The 24,313-nt window shown below is 39.5% G+C and overlaps 1 protein-coding gene across 3 annotated transcripts in view; it reads right to left on the bottom strand.

The window, feature by feature from the left end:
* Positions 1-24,313, bottom strand: part of Ino80 (chromatin-remodeling ATPase INO80) — a 36,685-nt gene that overhangs the window by 10,019 nt on the left and 2,353 nt on the right. For 2 of the 3 annotated variants that reach the window (XM_071699268.1, XM_071699267.1), the window contains exons 8-27: positions 24,109-24,278; positions 23,764-23,980; positions 23,586-23,673; positions 23,179-23,470; positions 22,892-23,094; positions 22,663-22,803; positions 22,478-22,599; positions 22,004-22,296; positions 21,623-21,902; positions 21,385-21,537; positions 21,050-21,293; positions 20,838-20,965; positions 20,666-20,760; positions 19,810-19,882; positions 18,910-19,068; positions 18,724-18,826; positions 18,155-18,270; positions 17,601-17,789; positions 16,963-17,332; positions 10,792-12,341 (exon numbers count right to left, since the gene is read on the bottom strand). In XM_071699268.1, coding sequence (XP_071555369.1) covers positions 11,860-12,341; positions 16,963-17,332; positions 17,601-17,789; positions 18,155-18,270; positions 18,724-18,826; positions 18,910-19,068; positions 19,810-19,882; positions 20,666-20,760; positions 20,838-20,965; positions 21,050-21,293; positions 21,385-21,537; positions 21,623-21,902; positions 22,004-22,296; positions 22,478-22,599; positions 22,663-22,803; positions 22,892-23,094; positions 23,179-23,470; positions 23,586-23,673; positions 23,764-23,980; positions 24,109-24,278 — 3,918 coding nt within the window. In that variant the 3' untranslated portion in view covers positions 10,792-11,859. Of the gene's footprint in view, positions 1-10,791; positions 12,342-16,962; positions 17,333-17,600; positions 17,790-18,154; positions 18,271-18,723; positions 18,827-18,909; positions 19,069-19,809; positions 19,883-20,665; positions 20,761-20,837; positions 20,966-21,049; positions 21,294-21,384; positions 21,538-21,622; positions 21,903-22,003; positions 22,297-22,477; positions 22,600-22,662; positions 22,804-22,891; positions 23,095-23,178; positions 23,471-23,585; positions 23,674-23,763; positions 23,981-24,108; positions 24,279-24,313 lie in introns of those variants that run through there. The other variant, XM_071699269.1, reaches the window with a different exon arrangement.

The raw sequence follows: 24,313 nt of genomic DNA, 5'->3' as shown, positions 1-24,313 counted from the left end.
TCGCAGAAACCGAGGGAGACACGCATGCATGCGCGAAGAGTGGTAGCCTCACGTGGACGATATCTCGTCGTGTGCACACGTGCGTACGCATACAACCATTTTCCACCTACCAACCTACAGACCTACCACCGGACCCTCTATCCGTGCGCGAGGCAGGGCGCTATCCTAGCGCACGGTGGTAGCACGTGCTCAAATCCGAGAGCAGCTGCCCGCAGTACCCGCTCGTGAGGACAGACAGGAAGGATATTCGCTTTCGACCCCCTCCCCTCCTCCTTCGCCACTTCACTTCCTTCCTATCTTATTCTCTTCGAAGATCAAGGATACCTATGTCCCCTTCTTCTGATGGCGAAGAAAAGAAAACCGCCGGCACGTGGCTATAGAGATGAAACGTTACGATGAAATAATTGGAAAAGGTCGGGGCAGTCCGTGAAGATTCTCGGATCATTTTAATAGTAGAGATAGGCGAATTAATCGGTATTGTCATTTGTAAAGAAAAGAATTTCTCCGACATTTTTGGGTTTAAAACGAAATCACCAAAGTGATAAAAAAAATAAAACATGAAAAATGATAGCTCATAATCTGGAGATTTTAAAGAAGTTCTTAGATAAGATCTAGATAAGAAATCTTATCATTTCAAATAGTTAGAACACTTTCTGTAAAAGCTCGCTCAGTCCATTAGGCTGACCGAACATCGGGATTTTCAACGCTGCACTAGCTTTTGTACACGCGAAAAGACGCGTTAAAAAACATTCTCAACGTCGCAAAGTTGACCGCTCACGCCCCATTTGCATTCTATGTTTAGTTACGAGGTATTAGTTATGCGCGAGAGTTCTGTTCAAAGCCTCCCTCTACTCTTCTGCCACGTTAAGTATGCAGATTCGAATTACCGCGTTTCGAATAAAATGCAATCAATGCTTCACGGTCGCAGGTTAATTAGGGTATTCAGGAATTCAGCTACTTTCTAGGACCACAGGCTCGTCCTGGCGGAACAAAGTTGCTTCATCTTTTCTCATTTTCTCTCTAAAAATTATGGCGAGTCTAAAAGAACTCGCTCGAAAAATCTAACGCTGCTTTTAATATAGCTAAATATTCGCGGAATAAATTCTAAATTTTACTTAAATTCGTCTATCTTATTTTTTTACGAGACTGCGACGATTACAGAGCCACGCAACCTGTGTAAAGGAAAAGAAGAATCCTCGTAATCCTCGCCCTCGAGCCTTTCGTAGCGCCTGAAGACGCTTATTACAAGCCTATAAACGCGGCGCTTGCTCGCGAGAGAAGAAGAAGAAGAAGAAGAAGAGTCCCGGTAGCCAGCCCATTACGCCAATGAGCTCGTCCACTTTCGCGGAGCAAATAATGTCTTGAAAAGGGCCACCGTCGCTCGCGCTGCTAAAGACGCTGCAGCAATATTATAAGTCTTAAATTAATATTATAAGCCAATGCGATAATATTCACGTATTAATTTCATAACTTCCAACTTTCCTAAAAGTTCATTTAAATGATATTTATGCACCTCTTTGAATTTAATATCGTAATTAATTTCAGTTTTAATTAATTTTATTTTAATACATCTAAAAAAATAATATTAAAAAATACTTTCTGTCATATTGTAGGTAAGTTTCGTCAAATTGTCTTTGTAGTTACAACAAGAATATTTTTTTTTTGTTTCCCATGTTTATATATATATAAAAGATTTTATTATTTATCATTATCACTATTTCTTTCAAATGTCCGAAAAGATTTAAAAAAGTCGCTCGTAGCGTTCTACGAATTGCGACGGTGCTCTCACGCGAGGTACAATTATGCCTAACGTAATTAATTGATCAAACGTAAACTCAGCTGCTTCTCGTTACGGTCACGAACCTGTTTCTATCCACTCAGCCCAGTGCGATGGATTTGTCCCGGACATAAAGCAATTCAAACTAAATGGAGTTATTTAAGTAAGTTTTAATTAACGAGCACGAAACGTCAAGTGTTAAATGGCTTAAATTATATTTATTAAAATTAAAATTGTCAGCAAAGCCCATTCGATCCACCCTGACAATTTGGAGAACGCTAAACTCACGGGGATAAGAGATGAAGGGACATAGCTACATCTAAATGTAGTATCCCAGTACTCGAATATAAGGAACATCTTCCTTACGCTTTCTCTCTGTAATCGCCAACATTTGACTCGCGTCAATTTCGCGATATTACACGGGGAGTTTAAGACGCACTGTGTCGACGAGTGGCGTTATACCACCAGTGAACAACAGCGCGAGCACTCTATACTCTATATATAGCGAGGCGTGTACCTGCTCGGCACTCTCGAAAAGCTGCGAGGAAAAGCAAAGGAGGGCAGAGCGGAGGTGCGCAGCAGCTGGCCTCACCGCAACATCTGGCGGCATCCGATACGTATATTCGGCATCGCCACGCGCCACTTCCAATTCCCGACGTCCTCTCCTGTACCTCCTCTTCTCTACCTCTCTCTACCTCCGCTTCCTCACCGTTTCCCGATTTCCCTCGTATCGGCCTCGTTATCAGCTTTCCCGCCGATTCGACTTTCCAACGTGAGCTTTTTCCTTCATATCCGCGTCGTTAGCGATTGAACGCGACTGAACGCGAGTGTTACTCGTCACAAAAGGGTATTTCATTAGAGTCATCATACTTAATTACCAAATTATAAAACGTAATCGATAAATATGAGGTATAATCCTAATTTTAATATATACATTCTATTTTCCGGAAAGTAAAGGGAAAATTTTTGAAATAGTATAAGAGACTAAAAATATATTAGTCTCTTTTAGCGATTGAAAAATCTGTTCATCTTAAACAAACTCGACGCGCGACATCGTGACGGAATACACATTTTCAAAACTCACTTCCGGTCTGTGTCGTGGTACCTTATACAGCGAGGGGTTCACGGGAATCGACTCACGTGACGCTAATATATGTCTACGTGAGTTTTTTTGTGAAACTTTTCAAAGACCACCAAAGAAATAGCCTACGGGACCGGAAGTGAATCCGCGGAGCACAGGTTGGGAGACACTGCTTCGCTGCACGAATGCGTGCTCGATCGACGGCGCAATCCTCTTTGCTTTCAAAGGCGGGGACCGCTGTCTCGAGGCTGACGACAAAAGTGCAACGAAGTCGAGTGATGTATCTAATTTTAGCTTCGCGTTCGACGCTCGTTGCACATTTTTCATAAATTATTCAACAAACGAGTAACCATCAATATAATGATCGGCCAGAAAGAATGGCGTATGAATGAATTCTCAGTTATCCAAGAGGAGTCAGATCGCAGTGAAAATTCGAAAGGATTCGAAGAGAGCTAAGAAAAAGGAGCTTAGAAACAATCCTATAAATCTACACCTTTGAATCACAGTCTATCTAAAAGTATAATGTTAAACATACTCTTCAAAAGTTTCCTCAATACACACATACTTTAAAACGATAAAAGCAATTCTAAATCAGATGCTTAAATAGAACTTCCGAATGAATAATGTAGATTTTGAATGAATCTTTTACGATTGTCTGTGAACAAGAAAAATAATTGTCTCAAGAAAAATCTTCAAATTGTTCTATCGCGTACCTAAAGAGATACATATACCTGTATGTTTTAACTTATAATGTTTTATAATGTAATGGTTATAAATTCTTTAACTTTAACAATATATGTTATCTTGTCATATCGAGAGAAATTGAGATAAGTGTTTACACAAGATATAGACGAGGATGAGCGTCAGCTAATTCGAGAAGAGGTTTGAGTTATTTATCAGGGTACACGCTACATATCCTTACGGGTATATCGTATCTGATGGCGCCGGGGGGGATAGTTTATCGCGTATGAGGATACATATTTAAGATTATGTCCGGCGAAGTAAGATTGTGCTTTTTTACACGCACGGACGTGTAACAGGGCTGGGGCGAGGCCTTAATTTGTAAGGGCGACGCACGTTCGGCGTTGAATCGCTAATTTCCGTAACGAAATTTACCTCGGTATTCGCGGAACGATCGGCGTCGGGTAACTGGCATGCTCAGGAAGCAGGAAGGAGAGACGGGGGAAACGGCGATAAAATCGTCCGAGTCGTTGCCCGAAAACGGGCAAGTGGGGAAACACGAAAGGACTTCGGCGCATCGTCGGAGGATCGTGCACACGGGAAGCAAGGTGGAGGCAGTCATTAAACGAGGCCATTAACTCGATTGCCTTATGTCGCGTTGCGCGCTAATTAATTTAATCTCTTGAATTGAAATCCCGAACGGGTCCTGATGATCGATACGTCGATGTCGACGGCGTCATTGAACGAGGAGCATCGAAGGATTGTCAACGCGGATAGTTTCGATACGATGTGACAATAGCGACTGAAATATTGACGGAACAATTAATTGGCGTATTGATAAATAATTTGCAATTGCGAAAAGGAGACAAGAGGATATATCGCGAATAATAAAATATTATTTTCCAATAACTCTCAAATCGGTTTCAAAGATTATTTCGCTAAAATTAATGTCGAGACTCTCGGAACATTTGGCGCGGTAGAATATACTATTGACTGACAATAAATATCGATCGTCTGGCGTTGCGTTGATAACGAGGCGGGTTATCGAACTGGCACGGCGAAGGAATGAGTTTCCACCGCAGGGAGACTGTTATTCTCGAATCGCGCGGTACATGTTTTAGATCACAATACACGGGGGGGAGGGGGTGCGCACATTCCCATGACAGGAAGACTGAAATTAGGTTCCCCGTCGAGTGCACGGACCGAAAGATAATTCTCTTCCGAGCCACGAAGAGCTTGACAGCGGAGAAATTATTCTTTCGTACGATTCCCCCCGCGCGTACTCTTCCTCCCTCGCCCGACGAACTAAGTAAGAAATAGAGAAAGTTCGTCCTTCTGAAATCCGACACGTCGTATTTTAAACTCTTATCCACCGCGACTACAAAAGTTTCGGGAAAAAACGATTTATTACAGTAGCAAACGAAATCGCGATATTCGGGATATTCCGAATCAAAAGACCTATTAAACGAGGAGGCTATAATAGAAATCTATCGCTGAAAAGTCTTCATAAAAAGTTATTATAATTTTATTATAATTGATTGACTTTCAAAATGTTTTGCAACGACTGAACAGCAAATATCTGAATAGATATATACGAGTAATGAAACATATTCATTATATAATTTTACACGAACTTTATTATTCGAGCGATTCAACTTTTAATTGCCAGTATATTTACAGATATATATTTTTTAATATTAAGAAATCCTATATAAAATAATGGAACGCGCAAACTTCAGCTTCTTGATTATGGAAAAGCTCTCGGTAGAAATTTCTTTCGGCTATAATATCGGCTACCGAGGAAGTTGAATTTTTCATTTATATCATCCGGATGTACGGTTGAGACCACCTTCGTGGCATTCCCCTTCGTTCTATATTCATGTCCGCGGTAAGGTAACGAGTTAACATTAAGGAGAAACTATCAAGAGCAAAGAATAAGCACACATTGATCGGCCGAAATATCAACGTCAAACGTGCTGGTTTACGACGGTGTACGGTTTTCTTCTACTACGATTCCATAACGAGTAACGAGTCATAAACAGCCAATCAAGAAGGAAGCCAAACTGTTTTTCTGAACTCGAATTGCTGATTTTTGTTATCAATGCATCGACTATTACCGAAGATATTTCTCGTGTAATTTATAGCGAGCAAGATTTATTAGTTATATATCGCGAGTAAATTCGTAGATTGACAAAAACTGATTTCCGGAGAAAAAAATTAGAAGTATAATTATAATTGCATGTTTTTTTATATATCCGTTTATCTTTTCAATTTCATTTTCTTAATTCAATTATATTACTTATTACATCCTATTGAAATTTGTTATCATATTTTGATGATTCAACGATCAAGTATATTAAAACTTAAAAAATACAAATTTCGGATTTAAATGCAAAACAAAAAGTTTTATTTAATCAATGTCGATTTCTTACTATCGTATGATTCTGCCAGTCTTTTCTTTCTACAACGGGAAATCTTCGTTGAACGTATGATAATTATAAAACTCGAATTAAAATAACAAGGGAGCTAGGTCGAGCCTGAAAGCGGAAAATGATATTTTCCTGTTTGATTCAGCCCCGATCTTTCAAACTTCTAGGATTATGAATGAAACGCGGTGCTATATCCCGACTAATCTAACGATGTCCTTGAGCCTCGACGATACTTCCAGGCGGGTAGTATAGTAGCGGGCGGGTTGGCAGCGAAACTGGGAGCGAGACGGTGTAGATACGCGTAAGGAAGCGTAACGCCTACGTAGAGCCGAGCCTCTGACTCGCGACTTCCGGTCAAGCAGCAGGAAGCACGCTCGGTGCCTCGCCGCCACCGACGCTCGACTTGCCCGACGTCCCCGTCCTTAGACCTGGCTATACCCGAGCAAGGAATTGCAAGCGGCGTTCCGAGTTCTCGAGAAATGTTCTTACGCTGTACTAAGTTTACTGGAGATTATAAGATCTGATGTGAGAATGAAATAAATCTAATTAATTCATCAATTTTAAATATGATTCCGTATTCACGTTAATTCAACTGCCAAAGTATTTAGCATCGAATATTCAAATATTGCAACAGATAATTGTGTATATGCTTACGAAATTCTTCTTAAAAAAAAAATCAAATTTGATATCGTTAAGAGATGACTTCTTAAAATGAAAATCCTAAAGATACGCTCTTATGTATGAAATTTTCTTCTTGAGATCAATTCGATTATTTATTTTCTCTGTTTTGTCAAAGTTAGGCACCGTATTATTTCATCGAGCAACGGACTAGTTTTAATTAACGAAATTAAATATAAAATATATATTTTGAGAAACGGCGACGTAACATTACATACGTATAAACACAATCTAGTGCGAGAGAGAGAGAGAGAGAGAGAGAGAGAGAGAGAGAGAGAGAGAGAGAGAGAGAGAGGGGGGGAAAGAGAGGGAAAGAGAAAAAGAAAACTGCCAGCACACGTTGTTTTTTTCACGAAATCTATTTGCCGTGTCTCACGATTATGAACGGAATCTCAACGCAACGCCTTATAACGATGCCGTTAATTGACCCACACGCATCGTCTTTTTACACGCAAAACTCGCACATATTTACTCCGCGATCGCAAGAGTGCGTCCATGGCTTAACGATGTCGTTAATTGTCTCGTGCCGAGAGTAAGCTAAGCTATACGCTTCTTCTCGCAAGTGCGAACGCGCTCAACCTGTTCCGTACGTAGAAACACTTAACTGTACACATCCGAATTCGCAAAATCCTAATTTGCCAGCGGCAAATGCCAGGTGTGTCTCGGGTTCTCTTTCTTCTACAAGTTTTACAAGCCGCAAAGCTAAAATTATCGCGAACTGAACCTTGGGCCGCGAATGGATAACAAAATACTACTAATCGTCGTTCCTATTATCGAATTCAGTTCCAAACTTTTCTCCGCGAGTTTAGAATATTTACGGAGAAAAAATAAATCGTGCGAAATCCACACGTTAACGCATATTTAAAAAAATCATGGATACTTTTAATATACACGATCCGTTTAAAGAAGCTCATATGCACCGAGTGCATCGTGGGTCACATTCGCGGGGCTGAAAGTGCGGAAGGGAGCATACGCGGGGCCCGTTTCGCGTTTCGCTTCGCTAATTTCGTGCGTTCGCACGCCGAAATAAAAGCTTTAATTTCGTGGCAACCTGCCGCCGCGCCTAATTGGTATAGACGACGACGCCGGAGAACGTTCGCTCGTTCGCTCGTTCGCTCGCACGGCCGACTGCTCGCCGATGCGATCGAAGGAAGAGAGAGCCAGGGATACGGCGCACCATATTAATTCATAATTATGTAATTACCCTTCTAATTACAACACCGTGCGTGTGTCAAATTATCCCACCGTTGAACGTCTTGAACGAAAGATGAGACGCGCGCTCCCAAGGACGTCGTAATTTCGAGGGTCGGATTTACGTCTGCGAGACGATAATTGATCAGGAATTTTCGAAAGACATGAAGATTGGAAGATTAACTTCGCCTTACTGGCGAAGAGTCCGAAAAGTTTCGCGATAATCGGCGATCTGTGACACGTATCATCTATACATCTGACAATGACATACGTTTCGAGGAGTAGACTATCCACTTGAAATAATAAATTTACGAGGTAGAATCGCGCAATCGAAATAATTGATACTAATTGGCAGACGTCGTCGAAGGGATAACTGCTATTTCGCTAGTTGCGATTTACCTGTTGATCTTCGTATAGATCTGTGCGATTCGGTCGCGACAAACGTTGACAAATTAATCTTACAGGTTCGTTATCTATTTCCTCGCAATTACCATTTTCTCCCTATCCTCTAAGTACGAATGAATTATCTAAAATTAGAAGTGAGATACCAAGGAAAATCAATCTGCGTAAATCGTAAAGGAAATCTGGTTGTACATATCAATTAACGATTCTATTTAAATACCTCAAGACGAAAAATACTAATCGGAGATGGAGCAGGGTTGACAATGACCTTGAAGGAACTCGTTTCGCGATTTGCACCTGCGACTGTCAAGTTCAAGTCACGATTTGTTTTCCGATCGCGTATCGATCTCATTGCCGCTCGAGAATTAATTAACCGCACAGATGTACCGGGTAATTTAAAATGACACGCGGCGTCCCGATATGATCACCTCTCATCTTTATGGGCGTCAAATATCCGAGCTTGCTCGAAGGAGGCAAGCAGCGAAAAGAATCGATGAAAATTTCGCGAAAGTCCACGTTGAAATATTTTTGTACGGATTTACTTATCGTCTACGATCGTCTAGGCGCGACGAGCTTACGAGGACGACGGGCGAGATAGCTGGATTAATTAGGCCGGGATTGTCGAGCGCGTGCGAGCGATTAATTTCGGGCTCGAAACAGCGCGCAGCGGTGTGCCTCGCGTGTACGTCTTTCGTTCGCGGCGCACAAAAGGACGAGAAAAAGAGAGATGCACCGAGATCGCGCCCGGATAAAAGACGCGTACACCTGAGAGCAGCAGGTGCGACGCAAGGTCTCGGTCCTCGGACAGAGTCCTGCTCTTCTCTCGTGACAGCGCGCGCGACGCGCGACGCGAAGCGATCAGCCCACGTACAGCTAGAGTGCAATCGTAGATACATATGTTAAACTAATTGACGGAACAATTTTCAAAATTATTGTAAATACTCCTCATGAAAAACGTGAAAAATGATATCGATCAATTTAATACTATATGTAAAGATATGCTGTCATCGTTGCTATTGTTGCCATATCGTTCCATTACTACAATACCAATGCTTGGAACATGAATTATTTCTAAAAACAAATGTACATGTAATCTCTTTTTTCCTTAAAAAGAAAAAAGGCACCACAAAAACTAAAATTCTAGTTTCGAATTTAACGTAGCGATATCATGTCGCATATGTACAAATATTCATCTCTTGTGTTCAAATCAAATTTATATAGATGTAACGGAATTGTATAAGTTGCAATACGATTTGTGTATTCATAGCCACTATAGCGAAAAGAGGAAGCGACAAAGTCGCTCGTCGTGATAACTTAATTGTGCTCTCTGCATTCTGTCCAACTGCAACCCCTATCGCGTGCTCTCGTCCACACTCCCGTTCTCTTTCTCTCTCGCTGTACTTACCCGATGCTTTTTTGAATGCCACTGAGCGATGGTCCGTCCTTCCCTTATCCATAATAGCGACCTTGTCGAGAGCCTGCGACCTACGATGTCGATGGTATGCGGGCTGCAATTGTGTCGATGCACCTTCCGTTGAAGCAGGAGTACTCTTTGTTGCTTGTTATTGCCGTTATTGTATTATTGATGGGGAAATCGACCACGCGCGCGATGACGTCAGTTGAATTACAATCATCCGTTTATATTGCAAAACAATGTAGAACGTTAATTGCTTCCGTGCTTAAATTATAATGATACCTATTACGAAATTCGAGATAAATCAAATTATCGTGGCATATCTTGAAGCTATGATAATATCTGTGTTTATGCAATTAATTAAATTAATTAAATTAATTAAATTAATTAAATTAATTAAATCAATCCAAAATAAGTTAATATATACAGCAACCGCGCGTCGTGTATTTCTTAACCGCAGCTTTCGGAGGAACTTAACGGCAACAGTTGAAACGAACCAACTCCTAACCGACTTACGACAGGAAAGGGATATTCGCTAATTAATTCCAAAAATGCGCTACGCATGGGATTCTCGTAGTTCGCGCGATCGCAGATAAAAAGAATCACGAGGCACGAAGGATTCCTCGCGCTCGGCTTGATCCCAATCACGCAGATGATGACGCGGCTCCACCGACAGCTGCATACTCGCACCATTAACCCGGCACTTCCAGCTTTCGGACGCCGCTTCGTTGATCAGTCATTATCGTACAGAATCCTCGCGTCCTCCTACCGCACTCGACCGTTTCGACGATCGTTTGCATGTTTCTCGAGAAACGAAAGTAACAGAAACACAAGAGAACAGATAGAAATTATATATCATTCAATTTTGTATTCCACGTTTACATTTTCTTATCCACGGGAATGAAGAATTCAATTTTCAATTAAATTAATAATGTGAACTTTACTGTTATTTTTTTAATTCAAAGCTGAGTTATTAAAATACTTAAAAGAAAATATTAGAGAGCACTTAATCGAATTTTTATTGTGAAAAAATCGATTAAAGTCCATTACAACATTCGTCGCGGTGGAAGGAAATGCGAGAAAGTAGAGAGTGTCTTTTTTGCGTATAAAATCCGCAATAAAATTTGCGAGACATGCGTGATGGTGGAATTTTTATCTGTTTATTGCTAATATAAATACTATTCTTTTACAAATTGAATTGGCCTAACGACATCTCGTAACATGCATAAAAAATATCGGCTAGCCGAGTCTAGTGACGGAATAATGCTATCGTTAATGAACAATGTACAAAGACGCCGAGAGAGCGATCGATAGAGAGGACGGAGGAGGCAAATCCCAAATACCTCTTCTCGTCCCCTTCTTCCGAACAAGTTCTTCGTCGACGTATTCGCCGGAGATCTGATCTGTCGATGATCGTCGTCAGAATTCGGCGCCGACGTGCGCGCGACGACACGTCGCGTCGATTATCTAATTGTACACTTAGAGTTAAAAACGAGAGCTACACTTGTACCACGTACGTAGAATCGGATCGACTGATTAATAACAGAAATCGACCCCTTTCACTCCCGCAGCGGATCAAGTGTCCCACAAGAATTTCGCTCTTGCGCGTTTAATCGAAGAGCACTGATTCAAATTGCTGTAAAACCGAGGAAACGAATCCGGGGGATTCGAAGGCAAGCATCGAATTAAGTACCTAACTGACGTCGACGATTGTATTTTCTAACGTTCGACGATGAGTCCCGCCGTATTTCTTACGCCATAACTAAATAAATATAATTGTGCAACATAATCGTAACTATAACAGCGCCTAAATATTGTCAATTGCTGCCTTCTTTCGCTTATAATTATAATTTAGGATGAGAGAAGGGGGGGGGGCGAGAACGAGGGATCTAACGTTCATCAGAATTGCACGCTCGAGTCACGCATACGGAAACATCACTGGCGAAAGTTGAACTCTCACGAGACACAATAAATATATGCGACATTTTAATCAAGTCTGAAATTTCGAAAAATAAACCGTGACCCACGAGAATGTGTTTTCACTGTTCTATTGAACCGCTGATCGATTATCGCGGATAATCCGGTTGCAGAAATTTCGGTACCTGGCGAAAAGAGAGAAAACGCAGAGATATCTCACCGACATCATCATGAGCGTTGTCTCACCAGGAACTGCTTGAAGCCAAGTCACTGTTCTTCCTTCGCGAAACTACGATGATCCTGCGCGTGGCTGTTGCTGCGTGTAAAATCCGAAAGGTCGCGATTCCGCCAACATCGAGGATGACGACGACGTTGATGACGAAGATAACGGTGGCGCTGAATTCGGGGCTGCAGTCGTGACTGAAGATGACGACGACGACGACGACGACGACGTGCCGATCATCGAAGTACCGGAACGCTTCTGCGACGACGACGACGATGCTTTCTGCTGACCGACACCCGCGACCGTTTGATGAGATCTAATAGGTACTGGCAGCGGCCGCTGGATCTTCTTGCCATGATGATGGCCAGCGGGGGTGCGATAGCCTTGATGCCCGGGCCCAGTCGGCCGTAATCGTGGTCTACCAGGCCCACGACGAATCCCCGCAACACTACTGCGTCCCGATAGAGGTATCAAAGTGCCCACTGGACCCAGTGGACCCACTGTGCTGGGACCGTCTCCGTCCGCAGGATCGGAAGTCGCCGGGGTCCCTAAGACATAAAAAAGTACGCCCCTTCGTTCCAGATTTTGCTGAAAATTCTGCCGTTGCGGCAACAGCTTCTCGTTCCGATGTAGTTCGCTAAAATACTGTTTACTGTTTTGTAAAATATGACAATAAAAGTACATGTGTATGTTGTATGTATCTGCATGCGTGTGCGACCTTTATTAGAGGTTCTTTTAAACGCAGTCAAAATCGAATTCATTAATTTCAAATTATGTATCACTCATGTTTATACGAGATGCGCGATCCGGGATTTATTGAGATAACGAGAACAGACGTTAATTGTAGTAATTACAGTAATTAGACGTCGAAGTAGATGTAATTGTAATGTTCATGATTACGACAAAGCAGATGCACGAACACCGCACGTTACATGAGTTTAACGTCGACTGGTTCAACCAGTTAATCGGTTATTCACCGGTTATCCTGGTAATGTGGCCAAAGATGAGAGAGGACACGTTCAAGACTCGCGGACTATGAGGTGTTAACCAGTTAGCAGAGGAGCGAAACGCCCAAATTATCACTCGTGAGTTAAATACCATGGGAAAAAATATCAATTATATACGCTTGTACAACATATCTTGCACAATTAACAAATACTCCCGCGAGGAAACAGATTGGAGAAGAAAATTCCCACGAGAGACGAAGAGTATATTTCTTAGAAACACAGAATAGGCATATCCAACACTCGAGTTCCTACGATTTTTGAATAAGCACGCGGAATACGATGCTCAAATACGCGTTATTTGAGCATCGTGAGAGAATGTCATTGTTACGTTCTTCGACACAGCGCGTTAAAATACCCACGCAACAAACGCTTGGAAAACGACCTACGAAAGATCCCGTTCCGTGCTTCTCTCGAGTCGAGTCGTTCGAGTTCTCGAGAAGAAACGATTCGGGCAAGTTTTTCCAGTGAGACGCGACGCATGAAAATCAGTACTCATCTCGAACGTGGATATCTCGTATTTTGGCCTTTTCGTCTTTATCCCGTCGCCGTCGCCTCGTCGGCATTCCGCGGCACGTACCCAATCGCTCGAGGAGCGGCTCCTCTTCAGCCACTACGTCTAAGAGGATACTTAACGAAATGGACGAGAGGTTGAAAACGCGAAAATGCGCGTCTGTCGTCGTGAAGCCGTCAACTCTCGCACTCGCTAGCGATGCGATAATGCGCCCTGAAAATTCCACGCGTGAATCGCATTGAAGAGGATAAAATCCAAATCTCGCTTCGCGAGAATCTAAAATGACAATCGTTGAATGTCGCGTATAAATAAGTCGGGATATTCCGACATTTTGATCATCAAATACGGAAATAATACGTACGTAACATTGCGTTGTATTTTGTATACAACTACAAATGAAAGTTATTGCTTAAAGTATTATTCTTTACAATTATTAAGCTATAAAATAAACCACAATCCTCGATAAAGAGTGTCCGACTGGTGTCCTTGCATTAAACAGGTTCATAAAATTAGCTATTACATGTCTGTACCGTAATGAAACTCGCTATCTGACGTCCAGATTCAATAGGTATTTCCATGAATTAATTTATAACTTGTATTATGGCCAAATTAAATTGTAAACTATATTATAACTTTATATTTAATGTGCAAACGCACGAGACAGAGCTCGCTGGGCGCAAAGGTAAAACTTTCGAGATAGAGAGAATGGAAATATCCACGGAATGTCGGAATGTCGGAGTGTCCAGCTTGCTGTAGCTATATCTTTTCCTCATCCTATTCTGCCGCATCATGGTACCATTATCTCACTCGTGCGAGAAAACCATCTTCACCGCCATATATTTTATCTCCTACTTGGTCGTGTCTGATAAGTTTAGAATGCTTAGAGAAAAGGCTTGAGATTGAAAATCGGGATAATCGCATTACTTAATGAGATTACAAGATCTTAAAAAACCACTTCCCACATATTAAATTCAGTTAAGTGGAACTACTAATTATATGCACCCCGCGGACATTTATTTTATAATATCTAGGATACAACGTTCAAACTATGCGATTCATTTTTTCTTCCCGTGTTTAGTTTTGATATTTAAAGCGAAGATTCACCGAGTTGTTTAATCAAATCTATAATATAAATCCTGACGCAAAAACAATTTTATACTTCACAGATTTCGATTTTAATAATTGTAACTGCAGGCTAATTGTAGGCAGAATAGAAAAATATAATCATTCGAAAATACTGCCCGCGTGGCGATATGAAAATATGATATTCGAGAAGATGCGGAGTCGACGGACGAGATGACACAGTAAGGTACGGTAAGGCACGGCACGAATCGACAACATTCAACCCCTTACAGGGTCCGTGTAATTCTCCCTACCCTATAGACCCTATACCCTTTTTTTATTTGACTTCGCGAAACGACAAGGGAAATTAGATGTCGGGATTATGCAACTGAAATGTATTACAGTTGCATTTGAAAGTCGTAATAGATGTTGACAAATTGAATGATAATCGATCAAAAAACTGAAAACTCTTAATAAATATCACACAATTCGTATGCTTCAATGTATAAATAAATTAGTATAGATATAGGTTATTATATTAAAAAAGGATACTCGAAAGAGTTGTTGAATTGTGTTCAGCGTTGAATTAATCTGACTGTAATCTTTCACGTTTTATGCTAAATATAGATTTTATATAATTAATATAATTTGCAATGTTATCTCTAAAGTTTAGAGCCCCCGATAATGTATCTCTTAAAAGGGCGATTAAGTTGATATTAACTTGATCGCGTATTTTACTTTCCTCGTTCAAAACTTGCCCCCATTAATCACAGCCATCTGAGTGTGTGTATGTGTTTATCGGTTAAAATAAGCGGGATATAACTTATAATCAGCGAGAATAATGCTGGACGCATGCCGGTGAGAGCTCGGAACTCGGAACATTGACAGCTGGATCAAGCGCGCGCTGCATCTCGATAAGGAGATAACTAATGGAAAAAAGGACCAAGCAGGAACAGAAAAGACGCGTAAAAAAGGCGGTGACGAAGAAGAAGAAGACGAAGAGAATGACGATGATGAAGACGAAAAGAAAAAAAAAACAGAAAAACGAGAGAGAGAAAAAGAGAGAGTACGCGAGTTCCAAAAACCTAAGAAGAACATCGATCGCAGCTGTCGCCTTCGCTCCGCACCTGCTATTGTCCGCCTCGTCTTCCAGTCGACGACAAGTGAGAGAGACCGACCCCTTTCCTTTCGTATGTCACGTAGCACGAGACGGAATGTGTTAACACTCGCTCGCTCGCGCGCACGCACGTACGCACGCATGCATTTACGTGTGTGATGTTCATTGCGTGTCCACGGTCCACGTGGCGTTGCGTGAGGTCGTCTTATCGGGCATACGCACCATATCTCTTTCTCTCTTTCTCTCTCTAATTAGCGCGAGAATGATGAGCACATAACGACGCTTGTTCCACGTTTCCATAGTCTCGATGTTGCTTCATATGAGAGAATTAATTATTTCATTAAAAGCAGACTATTTGAGAAAAATCCTATTGCTTGTTGCGATGCAATGACAATCTTGGTAATAAAGATTTTACGTGTCTATTGTTTTTAACAATGTTTCAACAATGTTAAAACAATAACATTGTGATTATAATATAAAGAAATTTTAAATACTTTTTAAATCTTATTAATAATTGGAATTTTATATCGTTCGTATTATATGAGCTGTTCAAAATCGTTACGTATTTCCGATGACTGGCAGATTTCTAGAATACCCTTGTCTCACAATGCACTTGCGTCGCGCAACAAATGTTTCAGCTAAGCTTTCCCCATAGGACTAAGCCCCGAATTCGTCGTTTACAAAACGAGTCGCAGAATGAGTCACGAGAAAAGAGGGGGAAGCGAATGTCTCTAAGGGTGCCCCGTGGAGGAGCGCCAACTGTTACCCCCTCGATACTCGTGGGTGCACATGTGCTCGCGAGGGAATTTCAACATCGGTCGACGATGGGGTCGCGATGGACCCATGGGCGTTCTTCTCGCAAACCACAAAGTCCCCTGAGAACCCGGGCAAGTGCCAGGGCGAAAGATAGCATCGAGGGTGTAAAAGAGGAACGGGGGCGAGACCGACGTACGAAAAAGCCAGCCGGGATTAATGGTATCGATTGACGGGGTCGCGTTCGCGAAAGAAGTCATCTTTCTCGCGAGCTTTCGTTTCGCGTCAACATTGTTACGGTATTAATTTAGACATTTAGAGTGATGTTAATTATGAATATTTTCCTTTTTTCCTATTATAAACACACACATTTCCGCCTGATATATAATCCTCGATAAAATTATAAACAAAGGCGAGCAGCTGATAAAGAGGATTATGATCATATTTGTTAAATATTTATACAACTTACACTGCTGCACTCGCGTAGATAATTAAAACACAAAAACATTAATAAACATCGGAATCATTATTATCTCAAACGATAAATCGTAAATCACACTCATAATTAAAAAATGAGTATTTATCGCGTTGAAATTAATTTTTGGCGGATACCAAATCTTATTATTTACGCAATATTTATTGATATCTATTTCTAAATTTTTACTGTGATAAATATAATGAAAGTATAGCGCGATTACTCAAAAAGTACAAGTACTCACAGTGCCGCAACACCTCGTTCGAACATCCACCTCCGTCGATCGGTGACATCGCTGTCGATGGCGGTTCGCTGGCCATGTTCGAAACCTTTGACGACGGATGCATCAAAAGCAGTCCTCTTCCTTTACCACCAATTGGTCCACCCCTACGAGAACCTCGCGGTCGGCCGCGTTTGCTTGCGCCGCGTACGGATTGTCGCATTCGCGCGTTTGCACCCACGCCGAAGGTGAAATGATGTCCGAGTCGGGCGATCTTAGATGGGGATTCCCCAAACTGGTGAAGACTGCCTCTGGGCTGTCCATGAGGATCGGGACCGGAAACCGCCACCGGACCGTCCACATCGACCACGAGTCCCTCGTTACTCGTTTCATCCTGCAAGGAGAAATTGAAGTATCGAGGTATCAGTATCAAGGATTATGTAACACCATTGCATATAGATAGTGACGAAGCAAAAGAACGCTTTCAAAATGTATTTGTTATCAGAAGATATCTTTTCAAACTAATGTTGTTTTTAAAACGTTCAGTTTGAAACTAACAAATAAGTAATAATTATTAATATGCAAAAAATATGAAATATATAAAAATAACATGTTAATAAAAATAAAAAGTTTTTAATGTTATAATCTTGTTTGAAACGTACTTCTGACTTGGCCGGGCTGGTCGGTGTACTATAATTGTCTATATTTTCTAACTGTTGTTGATGGTGATTGTTCTGGTGCTGTGACTGAATCGGATTAGTAGCCGGTTTAGGCTCATTAAGATTAACGTAAACGGTATCGTTGTTTCTGTCGCCATTAGCATCCGCCTGACACGGTTTCTTCGCATCGTTCTGAAAAATAGAGATTGTAATGAAAAATACAGTCGAAACGAATGGAAGATATTCGAATTAATTCTAATTTTAATTAAGCGTAAATGTATAATTAACACATTTTAATTCGATCCACATTGTGGGTTAAATATTTGCAAATGATTTATCGAGCAATTATGAGTTTGACAAGTGGTACTAATTAATTGAATAAAATAATCAACCAGTGAATTCGGCTGTAAACCGATAATATAAGTATTACGGAAACAAGAAATAAGAGGAAATAAGAGGAAGGGAAAAAAGTGGTGGTTAGAGAAAATGACGAAAAAGAGGTTAAAAAGAATCTTTGCGACGCGACCAATAGCGGTGTATAAGGGCGTCGGGCTCACCTTGACCGGAAGCGCGGTTAACTTCCTCTTCCGGTCCCTCTCCTTGTGCTGTAGGTTCGACTCGAAGCGAACCTCCTCCACTCGTTGCTGCTTTCTCTCCTCGCTTCGTTGGCTGTCTAAAATATACGAACGTACGGGCTTGTACTATAGGCGGAGGACGCGGCGGCGTTCGTTACTCCGTTTCTTATTATTATTCCTTATTAGGCCATTAGCATAAGCTAACGAGCATAATGTAATCGCGGCCACCTCGACCGCCCTCGTCTCGCCCCTCGGCTCATTTTCGACGCGTTTGTGTATACACGCGCATCCTGCCGTGCGGATACGATAGAACGGTCAATAGTGACGAATAAAAACTCGACTATCCAATAACTTTTCAACGAGTCATATTTTTTTCGATACAGATCTTAATTCATCACAAATTTAAATTTCAATGAATTTTTTAAGAAGAAAATACTCCTCAATATAGCGCCATGTGTGTTCTTCGGTCAATTCCACACGGATTTCAATTTGACAAAATTACATTTATCAAATAAAAATAATATAAAGTAAAGTGTTGCTAAGATACTTACATTTCGCTTCGATTTCCTCATCGTCCAGTAGCAGCGACACGACTTCTTTGGGTTTCAAAGTATCGGGCTTGAAATTTCCGCCGCTTATGACCATACGTTGAATCTACAATAAAAACAATCTCTCTCTCTCTGCACATGTTCTTTACTTAACTTTAGCATCTAAGCACAGTGATTTATAAAACAAACCTCGCTCTTTTCGCGCGCTCTCTGCAAAATTCGTTCTTCGATGGTTCCTTTACATATTAATCGGTAGACCGTGACTTGCTTGGTCTGCCCCAGTCTGTGGGCGCGATCCATAGCTTGTTGGTCTACAGTAGGGTTCCAATCACTATCATAAAATATCACCTGCAAATAGGCACCGTTGCAGTTGCAGCATCCATAAAAAAACCGCAATACATAATTATTGGTGCGCGAAATAGCGCGGATTATCGCAATACTTTTTCCACACAAAATAAATTTATGCATTTCTTTCTTATATACAATACCAAATTATTTTAAATGTTACAATGCAAAATTAAACTGTAACATAATCAATATATAGGAGATAAATATAAGTTATAAATAATTTAAAAAATTTCTTAAACTAATATATAATCGCACAGTATTATGTACACGCTCTAATTTTAGACATTTATCTTTAACATAAATTTATAGACAGTCTATAATGTGCAATCGTGTGCAGTCACAACTTCTACAATTCGTTGCAATATACTATTGTAGAAAATGTATATTGAATCAAGCATGTAACGTCGCGAAAGGAATAACAGATTTGTTAAATCGATGAAGATTGGACGTTATTGACAATCTCGCGATATCTTTGTGCACGGAAGGAGTATACGGTATTCTGCAATGTAGACATTTTTTATATGCCTCTTTCTTTCATTGCAGTATATCGAAAATATATTTTATCATTTACAGCAGGCACAAAATTCGTAAGAGCAATATTAATTGCATATATCAATTTTGACAGAGATCTATGCCTCATAAACTTATGTTCGGATATAATTAGAGAGAATAGAAACTGAAAGTCGAAGTGACGAATAATTAAATACATATAAATTATAAAGCAAGGATAGAATTACTAACCGTGTCTGCTGCGGTGAGGTTGATTCCCAGGCCGCCAGCTCTAGTACTGAGCAGAAAGACGAATATGTCCGCTCTAAAACATGAAACAATCTCACACATTCAACCAAGCCGAGGAATGAAGACATCGGTCGTTTTGTATGTAAATTAATTCGAGATGTCTTTAAAGGATTTCCAGGATAAAATTCTCCTCGATATGAGTATACGATCACGATATTTCAACGGTTTAAATCGTATTCTTTTATTCTTTTTGCCTCCCTTTCCATTTTTTTATCTATTTTCAAGCGTATAAGAATAAAAATATGAGAGAGATGTATAAATAAGTATTTTGAATAAGAAATTAACACAAACGAAAGAAAAGTTAATCTAACATTTTGTCTGTCGCTCAATCTGTCGACATAAAAACATGATTGTTCGAAGATTTGACACTTGAGAATAGAAATTATAATAACCAGTGCACGCTTCTTAACAATAGCGCAATAGAGCTTCGGTTTTGTAATTGTCGCGCGTTCGAAAACCTGCAGCTGTCTGCAAGATGGGAACGATTCGGCAATTAATTCGCGTGTTAGTTATGCGCGGCTGAACCATACAGGACATGCGATCTCAGGCTCACGCTTTAAGTATGCAACTGTGTACTGCTATAGAAAGATATTCTAATCAGCATGGCGCAACTATTATAAGTAACGTATTTTTTAATAAACAACTGACGCTGATCCTAAATGATTAAAATTTCACACAATATTCACTGCATTTATATTAAAGGAAAATTCAAGTTCTTTATCAAATTCTTAAATGATATTGCATAGCAGTAAAGAATTGCGAAAAATCATTACAATAAATTATAAAAGAAAGCAATTACCTTTTTTGAAAATCTGCCACCATGTCACGACGATCTGAGATTTTTGACGAACCGTCCAATCTCATGAATGTGTGTTTTCTGTGATACATATATTCCTACAAGAAGTAAATTCTCATAATAAAACGATTATCTGTTTCCGAATGCAGCAGGCAGGTAGATAGGTAAAACATACCTCTAGCAAATCGATCATTTTTGTCATTTGAGAATAAATCAGCACCCTATGACCTTGTTCTTTTAGACGCCGTAAAAGACTGTCCAGTACAGAAAGTTTGCCAGCGTCTGTCACTAACGTTTGTTTATCTAAAATAATTTAATTATAAATTTATTAATTGATATAATCATATATTATTTGATTAATATAATAATATATAATCTTAAATGTACCTGGTACAATGATATGTGACCATCCATTAACAGGGGCACACGCGGATAATCCACCCAGCGGCTGATAGCAAAACGTTGACATTGTTTGGCCGGCACGAATGCCCGACTTTTCTTCAGAAAGTGCTCGTTCGCAACCGAGCCAAAGTAATCTTTGACCAAACGCACCACCACATTCTTCGTGTCTCTTCCAGGCACATGCTGCAGAACTATTACTGACATATAATTTTCGCGGATTAGCTTGAACCTGCAATCATAAAATACAGATTGAATACATTGTTCTTCGTTTCTGAATTATTTCATTGTTGCACTAGACAAAATTGTATTAATGTATTAACCTTGGGATTCTTATCGCAAACAAAGGCAGGAATCGTTGTTTGTTGGCAATATCGTATTATAGGCTGCCGCGGATGATGAGGATGTTCAGGAAGCAGAGCCAATTTTGAGTCTTCCGTTTGTTCCATTTTACCAGTGGGTAATATCCTTTGTAACTAAATATTAAGACACATTACATCATATTTTGCAAACTTTTGAAATCTATGTGCATGTATATTATGTAATGTAAAATGTACTTACTTTTAATAGTTGATTAGCTTTTTTACTGCTGCGTAGTATTCTATGGGCAACAGTTTCCGGAATCGAATGTATCGTATGACTGGTATGTGTGTAGAAAGCCTCACCCTCGATTATCTTGCTGGTAAAAAATATATCTTGCAATGTTGTTGACGAAGCGTCAAATTTTCTGGGCAAACAAAACATCTGGTTTACAGGTGTTCTCGATTTATTATCGACGTGCCAATTTTCCCAGTATTGTACCATTCTTAATCTTCTCTCCATGAATGTTATCAGACATAATCTATAAATATAAAAGATTTTAATTATTTATTAAAGATTGGAACTAAAATAAAACAATGTATGTATATAATTATTCTTGTAACAAACTCGATATTTACATACCTGAATAAAGTACCAGCGATGAACATTTTATTTATTTCCATCGGAGATAAATTGATAAATCTACTAAATGAAAATGTATTTTCACGCAAATCTTCGTTGCAATGAAGAGCACGGTGAATATATTCTGCGGCAAATATAAACAACCTATTATACAACAGATGATCTTTGGATGGTAATGCTAGATGCAAAAGTCCTTCATTGTACAGCAAAGCAGGCATATTATAAAATTCTGTATTCATAAAAAGCGGTGATTTAGCGTCCCTACGTTCAAAGAGTTCTGGATGATTGCAGACCTGTAATTAATATATTACATTCGTATTTAAAAACTGGATACGGATTTAAGATATTCATTTTTAATATACTCATCGAAACTATGATAAACTATAATAGCTAAAATAAATGTATAATTATGTTTTTATTGATTTATAATGATCATAAATAGGAATTTTAATAGAAATACATATATAATAGTACCTTCCGGAACTGCATGACTAGATTCATTAGATTGGAAGTAAAATTTTTATCGTTCGTTGCAGTGTCTCCTCCGCCCACTGTATAATGCAGCAAATCCTCTATCCGAATTTTTTTCTTCAACGCTACAAACAAGATAGATGTACCGAATGCTTTGAACATCTAATCCAATAATAAAATCAAGATACCTGAATAAAGCAGCTTTTGACGAGTCGTGAGCGGACAATATACCATCACTTCAATCTTATCGGATAATTCATTTTCCACATCCTTTTTTATTCTTCGTAACATGAAAGGTTTTAAGATCATATGAAGCCTCGATAAGTGTTCTGTAGCAAAAAATTTATAACATGTTACAATTAATAATATATGTAATTATTTCCTATTTAATACTATAGTTTATATAAAGTTACTCACTTTCGTCTATTCCCGTTTTATTCTCTGCGTGGCTTTCGATATCTTTGGAGAACCACTCGTTAAATTCATCATGCGAATCGAACAGTGTAGGCATAATAAAATGTAATAACGCCCATAATTCTGCCATACTATTTTGTATAGGAGTACCACTGAGCAATAATCTATTACGACAACTAAACCCCAATAACAATTTCCATCTCATACTGTTGAAATAATTAAAATATATTAATTAGAAAGAGCTATATATGTATATATTACGCAATTGTTATATAATAACAAGAACATACCTGCTTGTGCTTTTTATAGCTTGTGCTTCGTCCAAGATCATATACTGCCATTTTATTCTATTAAAATATTTATAATCGGTAATTACTAATTGATAACTTGTTATCACTACATGGAAAGAAGCTTCCTTTGTGTGCAAATCTTTAGTATCCCAAAATTGTCTGAGTATCTTGCGTTCTTGAGGACTACCCCAGTACGGAACTACTTTGAATACTGGTACAAATCTCGCCATTTCCTGCTGCCAGTTATGTAATGTTGAAGCTGGTGATATAATTAAGAATGGTCCCCAAACAGCTAAAATTAATTGCCAATTATACATTCATCGTCAAGTTATTCCTTGCAACAGCTTCAACAATGCATATAAAATATTAAATTGTAATAATCAAGTTTAAATGCAACAGATGCTTACAATATCTCTCGGCAACGTGACATAAAAATGCTATGGATTGTACAGTTTTTCCCAGACCCATCTCATCAGCCAGTATTCCACTAATACCCTGCAACGATTGACAAATTTAGAAGATTTATATTTATGTAACAAAGATACTTTATAATCCTAATAACATAGTGTATACGTAGTTACAAACCTGATCGTACAAGTTTGCCAACCAATTCATTCCTTTTAATTGATAACCTTTCAGATTGCCCTTGAAAATTGCAGGTTGCGGGTGTTCCAAGTTCTCAGGTGTATCACTGAGACGTAACTCTTGAGATGCAGCAATTGTATCAAATTGCTTGGTCCTGGCCTTTTCATTGTTAAATGCTTCAGTAGCATTTCTCTTTGCTTTGTGTTTCATAATATCACTATACAGTAAATATATATGCTTTTACAATTAAAATATAAGATTGGCTTTATTTATAACGTACAACAACCATTCAAGTAATTAATTTTAGGACATACGTAAATAAAATTATATATTTAATTCAACTACCTATCATAATCGTCGATACCAATAAGTCTAGGATTCTTTTCTTCATCTAACTGATTTAAGATTCTAAACTGTTCCTCTGCTGATGCTTTATCTATTTTTCGCGACATGAAATGAGCATACAATTCTGTTTGAGTGATAAGGAAATTTAATTTTCTTTGCTGACGTTTTGCCTGAAAGAAGAATATACAACAATATAAAAATTTGA

Source organism: Temnothorax nylanderi, unplaced genomic scaffold, assembly GCF_030848795.1.
Source record: "Temnothorax nylanderi isolate EJ_2023f unplaced genomic scaffold, tnyl_v1.0 TNYL_tig0017_pilon, whole genome shotgun sequence".
Lineage (NCBI taxonomy): Eukaryota > Metazoa > Arthropoda > Insecta > Hymenoptera > Formicidae > Temnothorax > Temnothorax nylanderi.
This window is presented reverse-complemented; position numbering and strand designations above follow the sequence as displayed.